This window comes from Patagioenas fasciata, chromosome 12, assembly GCF_037038585.1.
Source record: "Patagioenas fasciata isolate bPatFas1 chromosome 12, bPatFas1.hap1, whole genome shotgun sequence".
Lineage (NCBI taxonomy): Eukaryota > Metazoa > Chordata > Aves > Columbiformes > Columbidae > Patagioenas > Patagioenas fasciata.
In genome coordinates, this window is record NC_092531.1 from 16,079,332 (window position 1) to 16,103,906 (window position 24,575).

A 24,575-nucleotide genomic window follows, 5' to 3' on the forward strand; every position below is an offset into this window, starting at 1 on the left:
AAAACAGCACTTGCTGCTTGAATTCACCTCAAGCTTTACTTAAAAGGTTGCCCTGGCTTAGCTTTAGGTAAGAATTATGTAGTATTTTTTTAATAAAGAATAACTAACACATTAACTTGCAAGTTTAAGGGTCAAATCAGGATTTATTGAAATAGAGACATTGTTTTCTCATTGAAACAAACACTGTAAAAATAAATATGAAGTATCACATGACAAATTGCTACCTAAGAAAACTGTATGTCCTTGTTAGAGGTGGTGTAGATAACCAATGATTTACACTTTTCAAGCTGTAACCCCGGGAGTAAAGTTGTTGCCTATTTGATTTATAAACAGTACATGTACATTAATGTATGTTTATAAGCAGTATATGGTAATGATCTTCTCTGAAACATTTTGTGAAGAGTCAAAACAGTAAAGATCCCAACCCTTAAGGTTCCAAAAGGACCAAGTGGTGACCTTGACTTTTTCTTAAATTTTCACCCTTAGAGGGAAATTATAAACACATCTAAGACACAAGTGATAGACACCCCCCCAAAAAAAAAAGGTAAGAACACTCCTGAAAACAAAGGCTTTCCCCCCAATAACTTAAAAAAACCTGACAATTAAAAATGTATATACAAACCTGTGATGTAAACAAGTTAGAGTAGTGTAGCATTTCCTGATGCAGTCTGACAAGTGATGCTCACTCACTGAACTCATTACAGCACTCAGACCATACACAAGAGCTGATAAAAATCTCTAGGAAACTCCCTTTGTGTGAAGAGGCATTTTAGACAATAAGCATTCACTGATTCTCTTGTTTCACACCAATGATGCTTTTTGTGACAAGAAGCCCTTAAGTTGCAGCTGCCTTCTGATGAGTAGCAGAGCGAGTGCTGCTCCCCCTGGCCTTACATCGCTGTGCACTTCCTTGGAGAGGCAGAGTCTGCATTTGCTTTTTTCCTAATGCTTTCTGTAAAAGAGAGAATGTTCTGCTGCATGGAAAGTATAAAGCTGTGGCAGGATATGTTAATTTATCAAAATAAAAGAGAAAGAAATAATTTGTGATGGTGGCAAGGGGGCAGGGCAGGGTAGCTTTCAGCTTTTCCTGCATAACCAGAGAATTCAGGCAGCGCTCGCTGTGCGTTATTTAAAACAAGACAAGTATTACCTGCTAAATCCCTTCTTCCAATCCCTACAAGGCCTTCGTACAATCCCTTGATCGGATTTTCTCCTGCCGTGATCACACCGTGGAGCCAGATAAGCAACATCCTGTGGCCGTGCTCCTGGTAGCTCTTAGTGCCTGGCAAGATCAAACCACAACTGAAATTCAGCTGTCAAAAGAAGAAAATAAAACCAGCAAGTTTCTTCTGTCCCACAGAATAAGAACTGTAGCAAGAATTTGAGGTCTGGCAAGCACCTCAGCAGGAGTGAGCAATGAACCACTAAACCCCAGGTTTGTGTGCTTTACTCCTGGACAAATTTCAGTGTGTAGGTAACTCCACGCTCATTAGAAACAGGTTTTTAACCTAATCTTGTTTCAAATAAGCCATTTGGTTCTCTTCATGCTTTGCTATTGCTGCAGACTTATCTCTTACAAACGCAGCCTGAGTAAAGAAAGGTAAACACCCTGGCAATGGTTTATACCTGTCCACTGTTGCTCGATGGCCCTGACGTGGGCATCAGTGAATTTCCAGTAATGTGCCAGCTTCTTCCATTCACCGGGTTTGAGGTATTTAGTAGCCAATCTCCACATCACCGAGCGAATGTGCTGTGTCTCCAGCCTGTGATCTTGCTTAAAGGTCAAGCACTTTGCCACCCAGGAGTCGGAGTTGCTGTTCAGGTTGTCCTGCAAAGCCAGAACAGGGGTTTCAGTTGGGACCTGTTACTCATCCTCAGCTCTGCAGGTTGCTGTGAGTTCATCCCAGCAAAGTACTTACATTACTTTTTTAAAAATATTTTTATTCTCTTGTTTCACTCTGCTCTAATCACACATTAACGAATGCTGTTAATAGCAGCTTTGCTGCGGAAGCCCGTGTGGATCGCAATTTGAATTTTTGTACTGCCTTTCATCTGGGGCTTGGATGCAGAATCCTTGCTCCGCTTTAACGTAGGCACATTGCCTCCTTTACACACCAAACTGCAAGCAGGCTATATGGCCCTAGGGCTGCATGGGAAGCCCACACAAGGGCCTGATACACACAGCGTTAATCCCAAAGCTGTGCCTGAGCCACAGGTGTATGCTCTCCTTTTCTTTCTTTTCCTGCTGTCTTTCCTGGTATGGGAGGATGCCCCAAGTCTCACAAAGACATGAGGGATGTGGTGTCTGACTCTCCTTCCAGCACGCCCCCGGCTCAGCTTGGTTTGGGGTAGGCAGGGTTTCCCTGGGGGACTGGGTGATACTGGGAAACACAGCCCCAGCTGCAGGGAAGTTTGAGAGGGGAGCAGGTTGTGTGACTCCAACAAGAACTGCTCGCGAGAGGTGTCTCCCACTATTGAAAAACTCTCCACATCCCATTTGGTGACCTTGAGCCAAGCATCTTCCTGCTCAGGGCTTCAGTTTCTCCTTCTGGGAAAAGGAACTAACGCTCTCCCGTTCCCTTCTCCGGGGCTTTGGGAACAGCTGCCAAAGAATCTTTGCAAACCCCTGTTCCCTTCAGCACAGCCTGGGGTTTTAACAAGAGAGACTTTTTAAAATAAGGAAAGTCTTAAGCAGAGGTTGTTGGCATGGTGAAGACTTTTGTTTTTCTTAAGTAAGGTGATGAAAGTAGAGGTCAGGCTGTCACAGGATGTCCTGTATTTCTTTCCCTTTTGGCAGCTGGTGATGTGGAGTCTCCATGGAGAGGATAAAGCTACATCTGCCCTGGAAAGTGCAGAGGATGGTGCTGTAAGTTCCTCACCTTCTCCCATTTGTAAAACCGATCGGCTTTGATAATCATGTCTGCCACGTTGATGTGATTGCCTCGGGCCGCGACATCCAGAGATGTTTTTCCTTGCTGAAATCAGAAGGGGAAAAATGAGCTGGAAAAGACCTTGCATGCTTAGGAGGTACAACCTCCACACCCACCCCGCAGTCTGTAGCAGCAGCAGCACAGCCCATTGAGCAACACACCCAGCCGGGCTGAAGGACCCCTGTGTTCTTTAATTTGATAGGCTTGGCATACACATGATTAGAAATGGTCTCCCAGAAGCAGCACAGGCTGATGGGACTATAAAAATGTGAGTACGCTCCTTATGCAAACATGATTTTGGACTGGGCCAGGAGGGAATTTGTGTTTATATCTCAAAGCATATAGCAGAAAGGAACAAGGTTTGCAAAGTGCATGAAGGAAAGCGAGCCAGCCCAGCCATGAGGCACGCCAGTGAGAACTGTTCCAGCTCAGATGTGAGCAGAAACCCAGCTTCACACAGAACAGCGTGAGCGTGTCCCCTGCACTGGCTCTCACTGCGGTTCCACAGGCTGCTGGCAGGTGGCAAACACTCCCCGCAGCTGAAGGCTGTTTCAGCCACTATCTATCTCCTTTAACCCCCTGCGAATGGCAGACGCTGTTTTTAATTTATGCCCAAGACCCCTTCAACATTTTCTGGGCATACACCACACTTCCAGGCTGCACGCAACTTGCCTGATTCCTTTAGAATTCCTTCTGTTGACTTAATTAGAGGGCAAAAGCCCTGCACATGCGTGTCTGATCTGTACCAACCAGATACTTTTACGCTATTAAAACATGTGTGCTGTAATTCTTGAGTTATATTATTTATCATGATTCCAGAAGATCTTTGATATTAATGTGCATGATAGCACAAGTAGAAGGAACTAGAACAACTTTGAGAAGAAAACTTTGCTCATTGCGTAAACTGCTTTCTGTCTTCCTAAGAACCAGTCACTTATTTCCTGAAAAACACATCAAAATAACCTACTCAGCAGTGTTTCAAGGCCTTATTCCTGGAAATATCCAGATTTTAATATTATTACTAGCCTTCCTTGAAAACTATGAAAAACAACGGCAAAGACGATCCGTATTTTCGCTCCATACCCCCCCAGCACCTACTTAACCCACGGAGACATTTACCTTGTCTGTCTGCTTCAGATTAACTCCCGCAATGAGAATCATCTCGGCGATGTCCTGCCTGCCGTGCTCCGCAGCGATGTGCAGCGAGGTCTGCAGCCTCTGCAGGAGGAGGAGAGGACTGAAGCTCAGAGAGGGACAAGTGTGAGGCTGGAAGGACAGGACAGAACCACCCCAGGAGGAAGCGCTGTAAGGATGTTGTCAGTTCCTCCCTCCTCTCCCCTCTGCTCCTTTTTAAACTTAGGGCCAAACCCCCTCCTACCTCAAACTGGAGTTGGGTTTCTCAGGCTAAGCAGAACTGGTCTGTCCCTGCCCCAACACTAGGAAGCCTCCCTGGTAACATTTCAGTCTAAAGAAGGAACCTCTTCAGTTCCATAAAGCTCCCTAGGGTCACTTATAGGACTATATTGTTTCCTGTTATTTAAACAATTTCTGTAGGCAGTTTGGCCAAGGGAGGAAAGAACCTGGGCCAGCTCTTTGTTCCTGGGACACGGGGCTGGGTTAATGCACATGGACTGTAAACTGTGTGCACCTTGGGACAGTCTCATGGCAACAACTAAAATTAAACACAAAACATGGCAATTTTATGGTGTCATCAGGAGAGAGCATCACTACAAGAACGAACATTAACCAAAACATTAAAAAGAAGTTACACATTTGTTAACAAAGCCCTTCATTCACAAAATTACAATTTGGTGAGACAACCAGCTACCTCCAGGCTTGTCTCACATTCTCAGCTCCCCAAATATTTTGCAGAATATCTTCCCACCTGAAATTTCTCCCACCTGCTTCCAGCAGGGAGGAGAGAGCCTGACTATTCATAGGTCCCAGGGACACAGCACAGCCCACGTGTTGAATGTCATCCAGCAACTACCTCACTGCAACACTCAGAATCATTTTGCAGGTTTCATGTTTCCTAAGTTGGGCTTCCAGGTTTTCCTCATTTCAAGCACTCCTCTTTAATCCTGTCCCCAGAGTGATCAAATCCCTCCTGAAATGGGTTCACATTTCAAAGACTAAGAATAGGAGCCGCAGTCTTACATTGTCAGGAATGTCAAGGTCACACTCCGCATCGATGAAGAGCTTCACCATGCCTGGGAAGTTCTGCAGTACCGCAATGTGTGTCGCCGATGCGTTTTGCTGTGGAAAGAAGATCCTGAGCTTAGGACGAGCTTAGCTCATGGCACTAAAAGGACTACGTTGTACCCAGCTTGCCTTAGAATAAGACTAGATGCAAGTCTGGACTGGGGGTAGACCGAGGATAGTGGTGATACGCTGCAGCGGCACTGGTCCTTGCAGAGTTGCTCTGTGCTCTTGAACGTCTCCACAAACTGGCTTTGCCTTTTTGTACGTGATGAGAGGATTGAATGGGACTTACATGATTAACAGCATTTGTGTGGATTCCGGCGTCCAGGAGGATCCTGGCGATCTCCTCGTGGCCGTGCAGAGCTGCGTAATGAAGGCAGCTCATCTTCTTCTGCCAGGCACGTCAGAAGAGACGCGTGTTAGTCAGGGCTGCTTCTCAGAGGCCGTGGTTGTTACAGACTATCCAGAGATCTCTCTGCTTCCCCCCTGCAAGAGCCCCATGCCCCTATGTGGAGAGATTCACAGGGATTTGTCTCCACAGCCAAACCAGTCCCAGGGCAGCTTCTCCCACCTCTTTGTACAAAGCCACATGTACTTTCCTCTGCTTTCCCTGCACCACTTCTGAAGCGCTGGACTCCACGCGGGCTCACCCAATAACGGGTGCCCTCTCTGGGAGGCCACAGGTGTGGGCAAAAAATCCACAAAGTTGTCTTTGGAAACGGAATCACCTCCACAGAGCTCACCTGGGTTTGGACATTGACATCAGCACCTGCTTCCAAGAGCAACTTCACACAGTCGCTGTGACCCCCCTCAGCGGCCAGGTGCAGAGACGTAAGTCCTTCCTGGACAAGGCAAAAACAGGAGGCAAGGAATGACGAAGCCTCTACCTCACCTTTTGAATCCAAAACATGTTAAAACACCAATTCTGAGGGCCAGAGATCTCCAGTCCATTGTTAGGAAAATAAAGGGCACAATTATGTGCCACTGACATACCAGAACACCGCTCTGTCCTTATGCCACTGCAAAGAACTGGGCCACACCGTCTTTTCACTCCTTCAGCCCATTAGCAAACAAAAAAGGATTTCACATGGACAATGAAAACAAACCATTTTCCTGGAGTAGCCCAGAAACAATCATAGGCAGAATTGGAAACCTGCAGCAGTCAACCAGTTTCTCCCTTCCAAGGGCTGCAACTCATTTCTTTACAAGAAACCAGAGACACGCAGAATTCCTCAGTGACTTAATCTGGTTTTATTGCTGCTCTTTGCACAAAGGGCAGCTCATCTGGGGAAGACAAATGCTACCAGAGTTACCACAGAAGGTGGTTCCCTCTTTCTTTTAGATCTTAATCACAATCAAATACACTTTTCAAAGGCATCAACCGAATAAGACTAAAAAAAAAAAAAATTGCTGATAAACTTAATTGGGAGTGTGCCCTGCAATAAATAACAGCACTACTAAGCCAATATTTGCTATCTAAATCATTAACTGTGTTCCAGGCACACCATTTTCCAAAGCAGGTCTGTCAAAGACAGATCACAAACAGAAGGCCCATATGTTCAGTGACTAAGTCAATACTATAAAGCATAGTGAAGTTTAGTTTAAAACACACTCAATATCCATTTAAGGTGCTGGAATGTGCAAGGGTCAGGGAGAAAAAGGGAGATAAAATGGAGTGATAAGGTAGGTCGGTAGATACAGCAAGAAGAGGCAACGCTTTAGAATTGGATATTGGTCCAAGAAAGATGTTGCCTTTCATTGATATTCTGCAAGCGTGACCTCCATTTACACACGTATGCTTTAGATAAAATCAGCTATCTGCTAGACCTTTCCAGTCAATACCAACTATTCAGTCTGAAGACTGTGGCAGGAGAGTATTTTTAGGGAGGGAAACAGCAAAACTGATGCGTTTTTTATTTCATTTAAACGTACTTACAAAGTTCTTTTCATCAAGGTCCACTCCAACACCTATAATCTTCTGCAGCACAGAGCAGTGTCCGTTTTTAGCAGCTAAATGCAATGCTGTATTTTCTTCCTGAAAGAAAACATCAAACATATATGTGTCACAGGACTGAGTGTTCATACACCACAATCTTGCACAGAATATATCCAGAGTGACTGAAAAGGAGGGTATAATTGGTAGCACAAGTTTGAAACAGACTTCTAACAGGTACAGCAGGGAGGGAAGAAACCCGTCGAATTTAAACTAGAGCACAGGCCACCAGGCTCGCTGCGTATCCTGTCTGAAAAGTCCTGGAGAAAAATCCAACATGGACTTGCCCACACAAGCCTGTTCCTTGACTTTCACATCCTCTAATACTTGGACTTAAACTCCCGAGTGTGGTTTTATGACAGTACCTTGTCTTTGGCACTGTGAGAACAACCCAGGCGAATCAGAAACTCCACCACCTCCAGCCGCCCATGCTCTGCAGCCAGATGAAATGCTGTCCTGTCCATCTTTGAAAGGAAACAGAAGGAAATGCAGTCCAAGAAAGGCTCAGAAAGCACAAAGTTACATCATCTGCTGCGAGCAATATAATAATTCCTTGTGTGATAACCCAGTTGCACAGCAAGCTTAGTGTCCACAGGGGTGAAAAGTGCTGCACTTCAAAAAATACTTCTCGCTCATTCTGTTGCTAACTTCTATTCTGCTTTACATTTGGGATGATTCTAACAGAACAAGGTGAGCAGAACTACACACTGGGACCAACAACTCCAAGCACTTTGGTCTCACCAAACACTGGAAAACAGATCATTTCAGTGTTTATTTCATATAAATAGAGGTTAATAAATAGTTTCCTAAAAGCAACTAAGGATTAAAAAAAAAAGAATTAATACCTGAGACCCCAGTTATCGAGTGAGTCAGAAACCCTTTTGGGGAAAAGATAGATGTCTTGTTGCCTCATTTAACTCCCAAGCATCAGTGAGGATGACTCTAAGAACCATGCCAGCTGGGGAGTGGAAAAAAAGTGTGCACCAGCTCCTCTCTGCTCCTACGCTGCCTCTAGGACCAGATCAGCTAATGCTGGAACATGCTGGGAGAGAGTTACCCTTGGTTATTGCCTACCTACAACACACCCTGGTGCATCACCTGCACAAGAGAAGGACACTGAAATTCCCAAATTTATTCCGCAATAAGTTACACTGGGAAGCCCTGGCTGTCAAAACTTGATCAGAGCCAGAATCTCCATCATCCCTAAGCCAGACCTGTGTGGGACCCCCTTGGTACTCTGGGAGTCACATCTGACTCTGGGCCTCTTACTAAGACCAAGGTAACATTCCTGCTAAGCTCAGCAGAGCAAGATCAGACTTTGTGAAGCAAGGCAGTGAAGAGCCTTCCTACATTGTCAGTCTTATCCACACACATGTCCTCCAGGTCCTCCATAACAAACTCCATCACCCGGACATGTCCCCTCTGAGCTGCACAGTGGAGCAGGTTCCCGCCACTCTGGAGAGGAGATAAAGGACCATTCATTTAACAAGTCCAAGATTGTGGGACAGTCTCTTTTGACAACCTGTTCCTGTTAGCAAAGACCCATTTGATGTCTCCCTCCATCTCTAGAGCTAAACTAGCTTATGCTGCAGACAGCAAGTTATGATTCTGAAATATTAGTGTTCCTTTTCCCAGCCAAGGTCTATTTTAAAATACATGGCCTGCTGATCCATTAAACCCACTCCCCATTTCTATAACACTTTCCACCTCAGCACTGTACAAGTGTGAGTTGAGAAATCCTTGTACACCTCTCTAGCTACCATTTTTAAACCTCTTTTAAGGTGACTTCGCCTGAGGTCACAGTATCAGGCAGAAGTGCAGATAACAGATGCTGTCATGCAGAGTTACCTTAGCTCACAGCTAAGCCTCTCTTCCCCTGTCACTGTCTGGAGCTGCACGATGGCCCCATGTAGGCAGAGTCTCTCACCCTGTTGACACAGTTAATCTTGGCTCCGGCATTGACAAGGATCTGCAGGACGCGGAGGTGGCCAAACCAGGCAGACAGGAGAAGTGCATTCATTCCAAACTGGGCAGGAGAAAAGAGAGATACTTAGAACTAAACTGCAGCCACCACCTGCACTCTGGAGGGAAGCTGTCCCTCTATCTTCAACAAGTTTCCCAAATATTTTTGTTTCTTTCCTTGCTGTTGTTGTGGTCTTTGTTGTTTTTTGTTTGTTTGTTTGGGGTTTTTGGTTTTGTTTGTTTGTTTGTTTGGGGGGACGTTTGTTTTGTTGTTGTTATTTTTGGTGGGGTTTTTTTACTTGTTTTTGTTTTTTATTAACCCCACTTTGTCCAATTACTGTTACTCCTGCCACAGATGGTCTCAGTGGCTGAGCAGAGACCTGCCTCTTGGCTGCCATTTCCTAGTCAGTGGTGCCTATTAGCCTGCTTGTTATGGGGGAAGAGAGAACTTGCTGGCTGTCCTCCTTCCCATAAGCCCCAACACCATGACCAGAAGCAGCCAAGCATCCCCACGCTACAAAGAAAACCTCACAGATTCTACCAGCCCGACTTCCCATCACTGCATGCAAGGAAAAGGCCAAAAGACAGAGCACAGACATATCTGAAAAAAAGCCTTGCTCCAGAAAGTCCTTGTACCTGTCTTGGCAGGGAGGCCAGAGCTTCCCCAGCACTGCGATGCCTCCTGCCACCCACCCAGGGCTATGGCAAAGTCTGTAACTGCCAGCCCTGCACCCCATCCCCGACATTCCCCCAACACAGAACATGTTTGCAGGACACATGAGTGAGATTCGCCTCCGTACACTGTCTTCATCATCCAGTGGGATATCGTGGTCCAGCAGCAGTCGCACAGCATCCACGTTTCCCGCTCCTGCGGCCCAGTGCAGGGCAGTCCGGTCTGTCTGGAAGGGAAGGACGGACAGAGGGAAGGCTAATGTATGCAGAGTCAGAATTTCCCACACTGTGCAGGGGAAATTTCTTTGGACAGAGTCCTCTGTCTCTTTGCTCTCTTGTCAGGCAGACAGTGACCTCTTCTAGTCACCTTCTACTCAGAAACTGTAGGTATGGACTGCAACGACAGCACAGGAATGAGCAATATTGCTGACCATGGACTGACAGATTGAAACAGTAGGGATGGACACAAACACATATTTCCAGGAACGTACTGGTCAACAAGGGGAGATCTGCACCAGGAACTGAGTTAGTCCTGGTGTACAGAGATAGCAAAATCAAAGCCTTTTATTGCAACCACATGCACCTGGCACATGGGTTCCAGGGGGAACCATAACTTAGCACCATTCCTCAGCCCTTATTACTTCTCGGTCTGGCCAGGATGACACTGCTGTGGGTTCCAGTACGTTATGAAACTGCTCAGTTGCTACAGGCCCTGTTTAGCACTGGGCGGTGTATTTTAAAGCTTTGACCAATTGAGCAGCTAATGAAGAGAGTAGCATTAAGGAGCTGCAGTTCTGAAACACACCCTCAGCTCTTCCTGCAGCTTAGAGGTGGAAAAACCCAGGACTTACACTGGTTTTCGCTTTTATGTTGACCCCTCTCCTGATGAGCTCCTCCATCCTAGCTGTGTCATTACGTTTTGCCGCATGGTGAAACTCTTTCTCTGAATGGAGCACTGCAGCAGAGACAGAAGAACAGGCACTAAAACAGCATCAGCAAGGAGCAAAATAGAATCACAGAACAGTTTGGGTTGGAAGGGACCTTCAAAGATCATCCAGTCCAATCCCTGACACAAGCAGGGACATCTTCACCCAGCTCAGGTCGCTGAGACCCCCGGCCCCAACAAACCTCCCCTTCACCTCACCAGCCCCTGTGGCTTCAAGGAAGGATGACTGCAGAAAGATTCTTCCAGCAAGAATCCCAGTCCTGCAGATGTTAGCATGTTTGTTGGATTCATCCTCTCTCATCCTCCCTTCCCTGAGTACCCCCGTGCCACATCAGGGCTCTTCCAGTCCTACCAGCTTCTCTTTTAATTCAGCATCTTTCTCTGTTCACATGGACTCATTCCTGCCCCAAAACCTCTTGATCCATTAAAAGTGCCATCCTCCAAGACCCAGAGCCGGTGTGAACACTGGGGCAGATGACCCAGACCCTCTCCCCTCCACTCCACTTAGATCCCGCTGCTCTGCAAGGGGCCTTTACCCACGGTCCTGCTCTCCCCTCCGCTCAGCCCGAACCAGCCAAGCAGCACAAAACTGCTGGCCTGGCCTGCCCTGGCATTAGTGTTGCGCCTCTTAACAGGCTGTGGCATTCTGCAACTAATTTACCACAACCAGCAGTATTTGTCCTGCACACTAAGGCACAATTTAAGGGCGTTTAGTGTCCATGCTGGGCCTTGCCCCACCAATCTTCTCCTTGATCGAGTCTGAGAGTAGCAGGGGCTTAATGCAACTTCGGTTTGTACCCACCAGGCACTAACAACGTACCACGCAAGAGGTACCAAAACACATCACTGTTGCCATTCCACCACGCTGAGGAGATAAACATGACATTTGCTGTCTGAATAACATTTCTCTCTGGAGGACACAGAAGAAACGTACCCTGACTATGGGCTCTTAGGGCAACAGAGATAGCAGCTCCTCCTACCTTCAAACAAAAGCCTTTAGCCCAAGAAAAACACAATACAAGTCTTAATACCAAACAGGATCATTCAAGTACGTTGGACCTGCTGCTCCAATGAAGGCAGCAGGATCTGGACACTGATTTCTACAGGAACAGGATTTTTTGTCCTGTATATTGAGACCCCGGTGAGGTGTGTTAGCGCAATTGCATTTCCACACCACATAGACCCTTCATTTGAGAGGAAACATCAGGAGAACTTGGGAAAAACCTGTGGAGTTGATGTTAACTATTAACCCCAATGGCTACACACATCCCACCTCCTCGCAAACGCTTATCTCCGTTCGGTGGAGTAAACCCTCTGTTTTCAGTTCAGCAAATGTTGCTGCCCCTGCTCTCCAGGTGACAGAAACTTGTTCTTACATTTTATGATTGCACAAATCATCATTGTCCAGAGATCCCAAACCACCCCTTGACTTGTTTCCTCTTTCCTCTACCTGTGAAGGTGCGATAACAAACCTGGTATTGCAACGGCTGTGGAAGCCTCAATTTATTTAATTTCAGCAAGGCAAAGGAAACAATTTACCGGGCAAAGCCAGCCTGGTAAATGTAAATGCATGCTCATTGTGGCATGCACCCATTCAAAAGCAGCATTTCCGTGAATGTTTAGCAGTTTTTTTCTCCTCTTTCTAGCTCAGGTTCTGGGGCATTTTGTATCTTATGGTATTGAATATTAATTCAGTTATCCCAAACAGCGAGGAAAACAATTTAAGCGGTTCACCCTCAGTGCAATGCACAATCTTGAAGGCAGTTTATCATGCAATAGATTTTAAAAAGCAGCAAAGGAGACAGAAAGCATGCACAGAACACATTAAAACTGTCTGCTGGGCTCTACTTGAGACTGCAGGACACAAAGACAGCCCAGGACGGCGGGTGACCGCTCAATAAAGGGGGCAAAACGCTCAAGTGGGGGATACTGTCGTTATTTGCAGCATCTTAGGGATACAGGATGGTTTGGGGCTAAAGCAGTCTCGATTCCTGAATAGATCCGAACAGATTTTTATACGTCTCGCTATTCGTCAAAGCATGTCAGCCCTGCCCCGGAGTCCCCCCACGCCGGTTCCCGGGGGGGCCGCGCCCGCCCTCTCCCGCCACACAAACCCCCGCTGGGGCAGCCCCGCTTCGTCCCCACTCACGGCTGTCGCCCTCCGGCGTGAGGTCGTCCCCCATGTCGCGGCCCCGAAGCCGCCCGAGGGCGGGCTGACAGGGGCGGCCCCGCCGCCTCACGGGCGGGCTGCTGCTGCCGCGCCGCCGCAGAACGCCTCTTTTCGCTGTTAATATAAAACAAATCCGGTTTCCAACAAATATGGTGTTTTCGGGATGAATTAAGGGGGGAAGTCCAACTACCGCCATTTTAGTGGGGGCCGCACAGCTGTTACTCAGCAGGTGCTGCCTGTTACCTTAGCGCGACTCTGCTGGGTGCTGCTACTGAGAGGCTGTGTGTGGTTTAATTCTGTTTCCAACACGATTTGGGAGGAGAGGGATTTCTATTCTGTGGGCAACACGAGGTGGGTTTGTTGTTTTGCTTTTGTTTGTTTTTCCCCTGAAAGCAGGGTTCAGGGTTTGGCGTTTCCAGGGGGCGAGGCGCAGCCGAGGCTTCATGATCTTGAGTGTCTCCTCTTCCAGCCAAAATAATTCCATGATTCTGTGGCCCCCTCCCCTCAGCAGCACCCTGGCTGCGAGCACACGCTGGTGCCGCTGGCCACACGAGGGTGCCCGTGCTGTTCACCTGCCGCCATTTGCTGCAGCCAGCGGGGAGCAGCGTGCAGCTGCGGCTGTTCCAGGGGCTCAGGCCACTTTTGGGGGACAGCCCTGTCCCGGGGACCCTTGTGTGGGTCTGTGCCGCTCCTGTGAGAGGTTACAGGATGCACATGTGTGGTGGGAGATGGGGGAGGCAGGCAGAGGTGCAGGGGTGTGGAGACCCTCTGTTGTCCCAAAATGTGGGATCATTACCTGCCCTGCAGACACCAATTCACACACCAGAAGCAAGCTGAGTTATATATTCATACATTTTAACTCTTAGCCGCTCCTAACATCTTACACATATTTGTGCCTACTCAAGGTTCGTTGGTCTAAACTTTTCTCATCTTGATTTAAGAGGTACAGTAAACATAAAATCTTCTACAGGTGCTCAGTGAGTAGGGGTTTTCTCCTGGAGGTGGGTAGCCTTTGATGAGGAGGAGTGGTTTTGTATTAAAATTAGCATATAATGAGCATTTTTCACCAAAGTTCACAATATATCACTAGCCCTTGCCACATTTCTTGCTTTGTTACTATGTGCATATTCTTCAAGCTTTATCTTTGGGTTTGTCCTTCAAGTTCCTCTCATAAGTAACTGATTCCTGTTCCCGTTTGAAACATTTCTTTTTTTAATCGTCTGGTTTGACCTTCTGTAAAACTCCATTAGACTTAACAGAGATGTCACCTCTGCTACTTCAGCAACATCCCTCGGTGGGCACAGCTGCACCAGAGCTGTCCCCAGGTCAGGGAGCAACGGGGCTGAGCTGGCAGCTTCCGTCTCATGGAAGCCACTGCCAAGGGTCTTGGTGGCCAAACCCTGTGCTGGGATGGGTGTCCGGCTGTGGGACCATGAGCAGGGACCAGCCTGAGGAGCAGCTGAGGGACCTGGGGGTTCAGCCTGGAGAACAGGAGCTGAGGGGAGACCTTCTGATCTCTGAACTGCCTGAAAGGAGCTTGGAGCCAGGGGGGGTCGGGCTCTGCTCCCCAGGAACAAGCGCCAGGACCAGAGCAAACGGCCTCAAGTTGCGCCAGGGGAGGTTGAGGTTGGATTTGGAGAACAATTTCTTCCCCAAAGGGCTGTCGGGCATTGGAACAGGCTGCCCAGGGCAGTGGTGGAGTCACCATCCCTGGAGGGGTTGAACAGACGGAGATGAGGTTCTCAGGGACATGGGGTAGTGCGAGGACTGGGGGATCAGTTGGACTCTGATCTTGAGAGTCTCTTCTAACCAAAATGATTCCATGATTCTAAGCCAGCTGTGAAATGGGGAGACAGACCCTAACTCCTGAGCTATCACAGATTGTGTGTGGGTTAATGACTAGCTGCAGGTCTCAGAGTTTTGGATTTGTGTTTTGTTTTCCCTTTATTCAATTTTTTTTGTTTGTTTTTTTTAGAGAAAACCCTCTCTGGTAGGAAAAGCAAACAGAAGGTCTGTCCGGACAAAGGGGAAGCCCTTCTTCTGTACAGTAGCTCAGTGGGTAGCACGTTCTCCCTGAGGAATGGGGAAAGCCAGGTCTGATCCTTACTGCTGCCAGAGGGGAGATGCAAATCCTGCTCTGCACAAGACCCCAGAGAGGATCACAAACAGGAGGCCACATGCATGTCTGGTGTGGAGAGTTTTTCTTGCTCTTTCCTGTTATTTTAAATAATTAATGATTTGATGGAGCGGCGAGTGGAGAAGGCAGGTGTCCGGTCTCCCTGGAGAGCAGTCTTTGCACCCGGCGAGACGGAGTCTTGCTCTCTCTCGATGAATATTTAAGTGTCTTTGGACAAATTGGAAAGGCACCAGCAGGAATGACTGAGAAGGGCCACTGGGTACCCTGGGGGTTGTGGGCTGGGGAAACAGCCCTGAATAGGGCAGAGAATAATCCCTGTTTGTAGGCACATACCGGGAATCCCGGCCTCGGGTGGGACCTCTGGCTCTTGCTGGTCTTTTGTTGTGCTGGAAGAGATGCTTGGGTGGAAAGCTGTCTGGACTTAAACTGTCACTGTTAATGTCATTGTCTGCACCTCTTGCAGAGCTTGAATCAGCCGGGACTGACCACCTACAGGTCATCTGCTGCTTATTGCTGACCTCAGAAGAGAAGTAATGCAGATGCACTGAAAATTTACATCTGTTTGTGGGCTTGGGTGTTTCCAGCGGGCAGAAAAAGGAGCAATGTAGGCATTTCCTTCTGTCCTTACTAAATAGGTATGTGTTCAGGGGTGGAAGGCACAAATCTGCTGATACTAAGTACAGAAAGCAGCAAGGATTTATTAACAACGCTGAACACTTGCCTAGCGATCCATTTATTAGCTATCAGACCTAAAAGAGCTTTTGGATTTTTCCACTAATGTTGTAGCATAATGAATGACTGGGAGGGGTGATAATTTGAGCTCTTTTTGCAATATATTCGTGCTATTGACCTCACCTCCAGAAAGGAGTTAAAGTCTTCGACTTTATTTCACTTGAAGAATAATTTTAGCTAACCCAACTACGTGCTCTTTTTCACTTAGAAGCCAAGATCACTGGGGTAGCATTTTGTGCTCTTACCTTGTATGCACAATTTTTATGTGTTAGTTTAGGATAATCATTATTTTCAATCTCCAGCTTTAAAAAAAATCATGAGTCAGGCTGCTTAAATCCATGCCATTTTAAAATGTGCCTCTGTTTGCTCTCTGGTTTAGTTGTCTACACTGTGATTTTAAAGTCAGTCAGATTTGTAGCTAGCCATGTAATGCAGCCCACAAACCAGTATGTGTTTATGCAGAAACAGTTGCTTACCCAAAGGTTTAACAAATTGGACTTTAATTTATAATCCTCCTTTGGAAACAAAACTGGAAGGTGACTCCTCCTGCCTGCAGCTGCCTGTATTCCAGGAAGCCAAGTCTCTGTGTCTCTGGATCTGCCCACAGCGGGGGAGCCTGGCTTGGGGAACAGCCTCCAGCCCTGGAGAATTGTCTTTTCTGGCATTGTCTTTTCTGGCATATGCTGCCACTCTCAGGAAACGGAATATTGGATGGTAGAGGGGATGAGCATGTTCCTCTTTCAGTGCTGATGGACGGGTTTTACTTGGGCAGGTGTCAGCAGTGCAACGTGCTGAGGTAGCACCCATGGGTTCCATGTGGCAGCACCCAAACCAGATCCCTTGGGTGCTGTGGGACATGTCTGTCATTGATGCAGTGGAGAATTGTATATTTGTGCTCCTTTATGTCCCCTGCTGTGGGTATGCAGGGGACAAACTGTATCAGCTCTGTGTCCTGGCTTGCAAACTGTGCTTCCACGGGTGTCCCATTAGAATGGAAGACACAGGAGAGCTCTGGCTATGTGGCTTCATTTGTGGCTCCATCTTATTTGGTTTTTGTCTGAGCCAGGCATTTAGTTGTCCTGTAGACTCAGTTATTTTTGCTGCTTTCTTTCGATAACTGTCGCTGTGACATGCTGTGGAGCCAAAACTCCTCTGGGGAACACCCCAGCAACGCACACGAACATCAGCCCTGTACCTTCTAACAGTCAACATATGAAGCTTTCAGAAACCCTGGACACCTAACAGGACTCACAGACCCACTCTAGAAGCCTGAGAAGGGATCCAGCACTTTCCTCAAAGGCCGTATTCATCTCCTTGCGAGGCTTCCACAGAGGAACAGCTTGTTAGAGGGACCCGTGGAGCTTGGAAGCTTTGCCAATCATAATTCAGGCCTAAATCTGAAGTTAAATATTTAGTTAAACAGAGACTGTCTGATGACTGGATTAAAGACAGACAGCATCTGAGTGAGCTTGACACTTCAGGTTTTTGCCAGTGTGTGTTTCACAAGCCTATAATTCCGTTTTTCCTGCCTTCCCAGGCTCTGCTCATCCTGTGTAGTGTTTCAGACAACGCAGAAGGAGGGATTTCAGCAGAGCTACTGCTCCTAGCTCAGGAATCAGCCTGTATCACAAAATTATGTCCTCTGTCAAGGCTTAGGAATAATCCAGTATTATGGGATTGGGTGGAAATCACTGAAGGTTTAGTTTGTTTCTTTGTTTTTAAGGAAAAGTCTCAAGGAAGCCAGAAAATGTCAGAGAGTGGGTGAGTCTTGCCCAGCAAGATGCTGCTGTGTGGGGTTGGCACAGGTGGTTCAATCCAATTTAACAGCAACTGGAAGTTTCAGCCCGTGATTTTGAACTTCCCTCTCCCATCGCTCTCACTTCCCAAAGCCCATAGGCCTTTAAATCCCTTGGAAAGATAAATGGGCTTAAGCTTCTATGTGGCTTTGAAAGGGAAGCTTACACTCAATTAGCACTGTGTTCCTGAGGATCAGGTCATGGCTGCTGATCCCTGACCTTCACATAGAGCTCACTGACACGGGTCCACCACATCTTCCATCTCAGTCTGTTCTCCTCCCAGCTGCAGGGAACTGGGCTGACATCTATCCTGCAGGAACACGAGAAGCAAAAAAAATACCTGCTGAGTATCGTTTGTACCTGAATGACATCTTAGAAAAATACTGTATGGAGGGGAAATTTGTTTTATCTGTGCAGGAGATCTGCAGGACCCCATTGTGTTCAAACTCTCTTAATGCTTGAATCCTGGGTTTGACCAGTAACTGGGAGATTTCTGGTGTGACAACCTCTGTCTGGCAGTGACGGTAAGGTCACAGTGGTCATCCTGGCCTTACTTGGAACTGTATGCTTTGCTGGAAGAGTGGAGACTGGTCTTTCAAACCAGGAATATAAGAATAATGCGCTCTTAAAACACCTACTATGTGAAGGAAAGCAAATGTAGCAGGGAAGGATCTAAAGGTCAGAAAACACTTTTTTTTTTTCTGAATTTGAGAAGAGAAATGGTGCCATAGAGCTGAGGTTGAATGCAATATTTAGCTGAGCAAGTGTTCAGTTACCGGAGGTGGGAACGGCTGCATTATGTAAACCAAGTGATAATCGGTCACTGAATCCTAATCCCTTTGCTGCCATGCCTGCAGGCAATGTTTTTATTCCCATTTTCTTGCATGTGTAAAAAGAAGGAGGATCCTCTGCATCCTGGGCCTCTGAGGACTGTCTGGCTCCCAAAGGCAATCGCTTCCCTGCCTTTTTCAGGACAAAAGTGCAGCTGAAATGTAGATTTTTATAACCATAAACCTGAAGCGCTGAAACCTACTGCCAGAGGCACAGCCCTGAGCTGCTCTTATGTCATGCTGTAGGACTCAGTGCAAAATTTGAAGGGACACCAACAAAAATCTTGTGTTTGAGCATTTAATAAAAGCGAAGCGGAAGCAAAGGGTTCTTTGAGCCCACAGAAAACCATGGAGTGCAGCAGGAGCAGGGAAACACACGGTCAGGAGGCAGCAGTGCAGCTTTGGAAGCCTTTAATTTCTCAGCAATTTTCTTCCAGAGCCTGAAACATCTGTCTCTGCCTCCAGCCACATGCAAGTGCACCGAAGAGTTTTGTTCCAAGCCTAATGAGTAATTTCATGGTCTTGGAATGGGCGGCAGGGGGAGGGGGCTGGGCCAGCAGCTGGAGTCATATGCTTTACAAGGAGCTCTGGTGGTGTCAAATCACAGCCTGATGACTTTTATTTTATTGCAGCCCACCAGGCTTCCCTTTAAAGTCTGCTGCTAGCATTGCTGCTGATCGGTGCGGAAACAGCTGCTACAGGGATCGCTGCCTTCCTGGGGCTTCCTCACTTCTGGGCACAACAAGCAACATGGAAAATAGTGACATCAGTGGAGAGGAGGTGGGGGAGCTCAGCTGGGCATCAGTGCGGCTCTGTTTGTGGAGAGACCATATGTGAATGCAAAAAGCTCTTTTTCTGTCCCGCTGCTGGCTTCAGTTCCCTGTGCTCGTAGGAGCGATGAGGGAACAACCAACCCAGATATGTGATCACATTGCTTCAGTGTCTAGCGGATGATGCTGAGATGTGGTGATGCACGAGAACAGATATAGAAGGAGCTGATCCAAATTGTAGCTGGTCTCAGCAGATGTTTACAAGGCAGAAACCCCAGCTTTCTCTTGGAGAGGGGCAGGGTTATCTGTGGAGGGTGATAATCTGTACAGAGCACAGGAAACAGAAGGCAGATGTTGTCATATGTGTATCAGATGTTTCCACTGCAGGGTCTTCCTTTGGGACAGGCTTGCAGATCCCAAGGCCTGGTGCAGGACTCACACAGCTCTGTGGATGCACCATGCTGTATTTATCTAGGGCAGAAGAATATACTGAGCTTTTCCTCCACCTGCCCAGGTTCTCCTGGTCTGAAGAAGAAGTTTTTATACACTCACTGTGACTCATCTATAAAGCCTGACTCATTTTCATGCTGTTACTCATAGAAAGGGAAAGCCAGATGGCAACTAGTCTGTGCCTGTAGACACCTGTAATTGTGCAGCTTTCTGCTGTTAATCTCTAGATGAGTTTCTGTTTATTGGCACTAACATGCTTATCCTGCTGAAGCTTTTAATACTTCTGTTCTACAGAGAAAGAGTGATTAGAAAGTCAAGTTTTCTATCCCTAAAGCTAAGAGGAAGCATGCTGAATCTCCATGGCTGCTTGTGGAGTTCGCAAAATGGGACTATTTTAAGGAGGCACTTCACAGGGGTAGCAACAGGCTGGGACCAGATGGAGCGACCACCAGGCAGAGCTGGGAATGGCTGAAGAGTTACAGCAGCTCCTGAGCTGAGCTCTGTGGTCTGGAGGGAGCTGCTAGTGGTCTTGCCTTCCAAAGGTGCTCAGTGCCAGCAGGTCCTGCGATGAAGGCTTGTTGGTGACCAGAAATCTCTCTCACTAGCTCTCTGGGCTTCTGTGCCATGCCTTGAGTCCCCACTGTAGTATAAGGACTGTAGACAGCTGCCTGGGGTTCTGATGGCTGCTAGTCCTCAGGGGAAGGGAAGGTGGTTTATATTTGTGCAAGTGTTTTTTGCACTGCCAGCTCAGGAGTCTGCTCACCTGAGACCTGGCTGTTGTTTGCTTGCACATATTTTCTCCGATCATCAGTTTGCAGGGAAACGCTGGGTCCCGGTTCCTCCTCTTGCAGCGCGATGGGTGGGTTATTCTGCATTAGAGACCGCGTGAGCATGAGTCAGATTTGAAAACCTCACCCAAGATCTACGCAGGGAGGCTTTAGCTGGGAGGTGGGAACTGGTGCCTACTGCTACAGCTGGGCCTAACCCAGCTTTTCCCATTTCAGCCTCATTCCACGTAAAAACTGCAGTGCAAAGCGCCAGGTGGGTGGGCTGTCCAGAGGACAAGGAGGGATCTTGGGCCTGGGGCTGTGTTTGAGTTAAGGTAGTTTCCTCTGCGTGATGGGCAGCTGAGGTTTGAGTCACCGGTCTAAGTCTTACAAAGCGGGGCTTGGCCTCAAACCTGGTTCTCCCTTCTCAGCACTGTCTGCTGCTGGACAAGAGGCTGCTCCAGGATTCTGCTCTCTCATCATTCTCCTTGATCTCATCTAAAGAGCTTTCATCAGAGTTGTTTCATGGACTCTCAAACGAAAAGCTGAGGGTTTCAGTTATTTTCCAGTGGAAAAAATATTTAATTGGAAAAAATCCTATGTGGCCTTGGTATGCTTTCAGTTGGCATCTTGCCCACTCGTCTCTGAAAATATTGTCGATTTTTAGTGCAATCGCTTCTTGTGAGGCTGGTTTCTTTGGTTGCAATCCCTCACTGAGGTTTCTTTTTAGCTTGAGCGGATGATGGGAGTTGGCCTCTTGTTACACGGCACTGAGGTGACATTCCAGGGCTGCCTGCATGTCATGATGTCCTCAGGAGAGCACAGCTCAGAGGATAGAGCTCCTGTAGCATTTAAGGAGCAGCCACCTGCCCTGCAGCTCCCAGCTCTTTGCCCTTAATCCTCACCACTGCCCCCAGCTCTGGCAGCTGTTTTTATCATGACAATGTCGTTATCCTTTTAAGGGAAAATTTCCTCCGGGAGCCAACCCTCAATTACCTCCTGCTCCAGTGCCTTCTTGTTGGAGATGGCCGGTAACAGCTGAGTTACAGCCATAGAAATGCAATCCAGCACCTACCTGCTCAAAAAAAAAAAATTAAGCTCTGTTGGCCTCTGTCGTTTGCTGGTGATGGCTGTGTCTAGAAATTTGGGTCAAAACCCGAAGGGCTGGCTCCCCTCATCAGTGCATTTGTGTAGAACCGATCTGTGCACGTTACATCTTCAAACTGAGGTGCTATTGCCATGGTATTAACAGGGTTGTGTGCAGATACCGTGTTGTTCCCTAAAGTCCGTTGCAAGATTCAGGAGCTCTGAGTAATACAAGCCTGGCGATAATCAGCCGACCCAAGTGTCTGCTTAATGCCAGGAAACTGGGGTAGACAGTGGCTGCATTTCAATTTGCTGTTATTCACTGGGGTGAATGGGAAGGGTCCTCCAAGGGTCCTGATCTGGAGGCTGAAAAATTCCTTCTATTCTGCTGACAGGTCCTGTAGTCCACGAGGGCGATGTCTGACAGGACATCTCTGTCGCAACGAGAACAGGAGCGTGTGGAGCTGTAGAGAACAGCTTGAGCTCTTGCTTCTCCACAGGAACGGTGGCTTTGGCTGCAAACCTCCCCCAATTTACATCTCTTCTGTTGAGCGCTGAAAATAGTTTGATTCCAAATGAGCTGCTGACCACAAGAGTATGAGACTCTTAAATGCAAACTTGTCACAGGAAGAAGACCAGAATCCTTAAAGAACTTCTAGGGACTACTTCTTTTGACATGTGTAAGTTTGCTGTGATTGTCAGAGAAAATAGCGTTTTTTTCTCTGGGCAATAACAGATGCAATTAAAAAAAAACCCAACAAACCCCAAACCTTGTACCTGTGGAGGTGCTGTTGTCTTGAGCCAAAACAAATGGACCACAGCCTGTGGTGTGACTGGACCATCTGAGGATGAGGTGATGCTTCTTGGAGGAAACAGTCACTGAGGAGCCAGGCTGGATCCCTGTGCCCCATTTTGAGGACTCAAATGCACAGGAAACCTATTCTTTCTGTCCAGAAACGGATTGAAAGAGCTTTCCCATCTCCTCAGCCTTCTCAAAGCTTTGAATTCTCTTCCCCTACCTAGAGCAGGGAAAAAAAAAAATGAAAACTTCTGTAAGCAGACAGGAAGCAATCACATGAGCTCCATCAAAATACGTAATCTCATACTTTAAAAATCTCTTTGGGTAAATTACCTAAAAAATTGTAAATTAACCAAAGTGTTGAAATCGTGTTTTCATGCTGCAGAGCAAAACTGTCCCCTTTTTGAAATGTGACATTTTCAAATATTTTTGTACATTTTTTTAAACCAAGACACTTCCAAATCTGTACTCCCCTGTTAACAACGTTGGGTTGCTGTTTTGCCCTTAAAAAATGTTTTACCAGAAGTTTTCTCCCCAGCAATTCCCGTGAGGCCCTGATTCCACCCTTAGAGGTGGGCGGTTTAGAACCCGTCTGGACAGAAAGGCGGAAGAGTGGCTAAGCTGAGAGCAATCCTGTCATTCCAATACATAACCGTTGTTTGAACCGATGACCTTTCAGAAGTTCATTAGTTCTTGGCAGTCAAAAACAAGAGGAATTTATTTGCCTCCTTCAGGAAATTCAACCCGTACTGTTGAAAATTCAGTGTTGCTCCAGAGGAAAAGCTGATCAGCGGCTGGGTTGCTTGCATGAGAAGGTTATCCACACGCTGGGGACTGGCACTGGAGACTGTAAGTTCAAATTTATATCTCCTGTCATTGCCCATATCACATCTGATCATGTTGTTTGTTTTTTTTCTTAGAGCTTCATTTCCCCTTCACCACTGTTTTTGCAAAGACATACAATGCATAAAGAACTGGGCAGTGCTTTGCTGTCATGGTGATGTGGTCTAAACAAACCCAGAGTATTTCACCCATATTTCAAAACTGACTTCTTGTTGCACATGAAATGGTAGAGGAACTTGCAGTTCTGTCTGCACGGATCCTCACCCAGTTAGTCATGCTGGCTTGCAGCTGACTCTTGGAGATCTTCTAGAGTTTTATCAATTTCAGTGATAAATATCTCAGTGCGCAGTGGCATGCTAGATAACTTGCATCTAAAACTGATTAGTGTTTCTCGTTTAAGAAGCATTTCTTTCTGTGCAAGGTAGGTTTCTCCAAAAGGAAAAATAAAAATTCCTCCAAAACTACAATGCACTAAGGTAGGATTTCCTCACCATTTCCTTGCACTTTGTTTTACAACCTCTGAACTGCCCAGCAGGAGATGCGAGGGCTGAGCCTCCAGCTGCTCTCTGAAGTGAAACTGGTGGGACTGGGTCTCTGGTACCCAGGAGGGGATGGAAAACACACCTCACATTGACCTCAGACAGCAGGATTTCTGCTGAGAATGACATCGTTCATGTGGTTGTCACAGGAATATTGCGAGTTGCTTAGCCATGAGGTAAAGCACTAGAAGAACAGAGTGACTAAATTTCCTGGAATAAATTAAGCACTGGCTTTCTGAAGTATGTGAACTCGCATAGCACAACAAAACAGGGTTCTCCATTCTCCAAACATGGTGGCTATCTTCTGTGCTTGCAAATTTTCCAACTCTTTAGCTGGAAAGGGGAAATCCTGGAGAGCTCCACTGTCAATGACTCATCTTTGAGATAAAACACATTTTTTTAATAGCAAGTATAACTAGTCATCAGAGTAAACTAGCCAATGCTGTAGTAAAGCCTTTGCCACTCTGGGCCTGGACAATCTCTTTCTGCTCTTTTTCAGTTGCAAATCACTGAGTTCTGTGGCATCACTGGATGGAGCTTAGACCCTCTATTTTCTGTTTCAGATTATACAACACCACAATCTCCTTGAACCAGTAATCCATGAGTATCCATCGAATTAAAAGCAGGCAAGCATTTCATATGCAACTACTATGTGTATTTGCATTTATAGGTTAATTTAAATCATGTTTCACATAGTGCTAGACACTTCCCTTCCTTACCAACATCAATTTAAGGCCAAAATAGCATGTGTTGTCTGTTTTCTTAGTGTGAGAGGAAAAGATTACCTTTCTCTGCAGTATATCCACAGAAATCAACCCTATGTCTTGGAGATTCCTTTGAGGGACAGCCCCCTTCCCAGCAAGGGGCTAAAGGGTTTGCTGAGCACAATTTTTTATCCAAGTAAAGCCAAGTTTGTGCGATAGGATGGTACATATATTTGAGCTTTTTTCC

At 46.8% G+C, this 24,575-nt stretch overlaps 1 protein-coding gene and 1 long non-coding RNA gene across 5 annotated transcripts; one reads left to right on the plus strand and one right to left on the minus strand.

Annotated features, from left to right (window-relative positions):
• Positions 1 to 116: 116 nt before the first annotated feature.
• Positions 117 to 13,385, minus strand: ANKDD1A (ankyrin repeat and death domain containing 1A). 4 transcript variants are annotated; one of them, XM_065847515.2, is made up of 15 exons: positions 12,855 to 13,016; positions 10,611 to 10,714; positions 9,888 to 9,986; positions 9,053 to 9,151; positions 8,476 to 8,580; positions 7,491 to 7,589; positions 7,069 to 7,167; positions 5,876 to 5,974; positions 5,425 to 5,523; positions 5,088 to 5,186; positions 4,050 to 4,148; positions 2,880 to 2,975; positions 1,627 to 1,828; positions 1,151 to 1,282; positions 117 to 952 (listed from the first exon to the last, which is right to left on the minus strand). In XM_065847515.2, exons 1-15 carry the CDS (start codon positions 12,886 to 12,888, stop codon positions 891 to 893), a joined length of 1,527 nt encoding a protein of 508 aa, XP_065703587.1. In that variant the 5' UTR covers positions 12,889 to 13,016; the 3' UTR covers positions 117 to 890. The 4 variants fall into 4 exon arrangements, with proteins under 4 accessions (XP_065703587.1, XP_071670079.1, XP_071670078.1 ...); XM_071813978.1 differs by lacking the exon at positions 8,476 to 8,580 and having other exon boundaries at positions 12,855 to 13,018; XM_071813977.1 differs by lacking the exon at positions 5,425 to 5,523 and having other exon boundaries at positions 12,855 to 13,018.
• Positions 13,010 to 24,255, plus strand: LOC139828940 (uncharacterized). The gene is made up of 4 exons (XR_011741047.1): positions 13,010 to 13,226; positions 15,476 to 15,647; positions 22,977 to 23,091; positions 24,188 to 24,255. It is a non-coding gene; the product is annotated as an uncharacterized lncRNA (long non-coding RNA).
• Positions 24,256 to 24,575: the final 320 nt, after the last annotated feature.

What these genes read in the sequence shown, in the direction of transcription:
- ANKDD1A (XM_071813979.1), bottom strand. Translation starts at nt 13,071, where the DNA reads ATGGCGGTAGTTGGACTTCCCCCCTTAATTCATCCCGAAAACACCATA. An exon ending in CTCACAGTGCCAAAGACAAG is followed by an intron (nt 7,168 to 7,490) that starts GTACTGTCATAA and finishes GTTTTCTTTCAG; the next exon opens with GAAGAAAATACAGCATTGCA. An exon ending in ACCTTGATGAAAAGAACTTT is followed by an intron (nt 5,975 to 7,068) that starts GTAAGTACGTTT and finishes TGCCTTGTCCAG; the next exon opens with GAAGGACTTACGTCTCTGCA.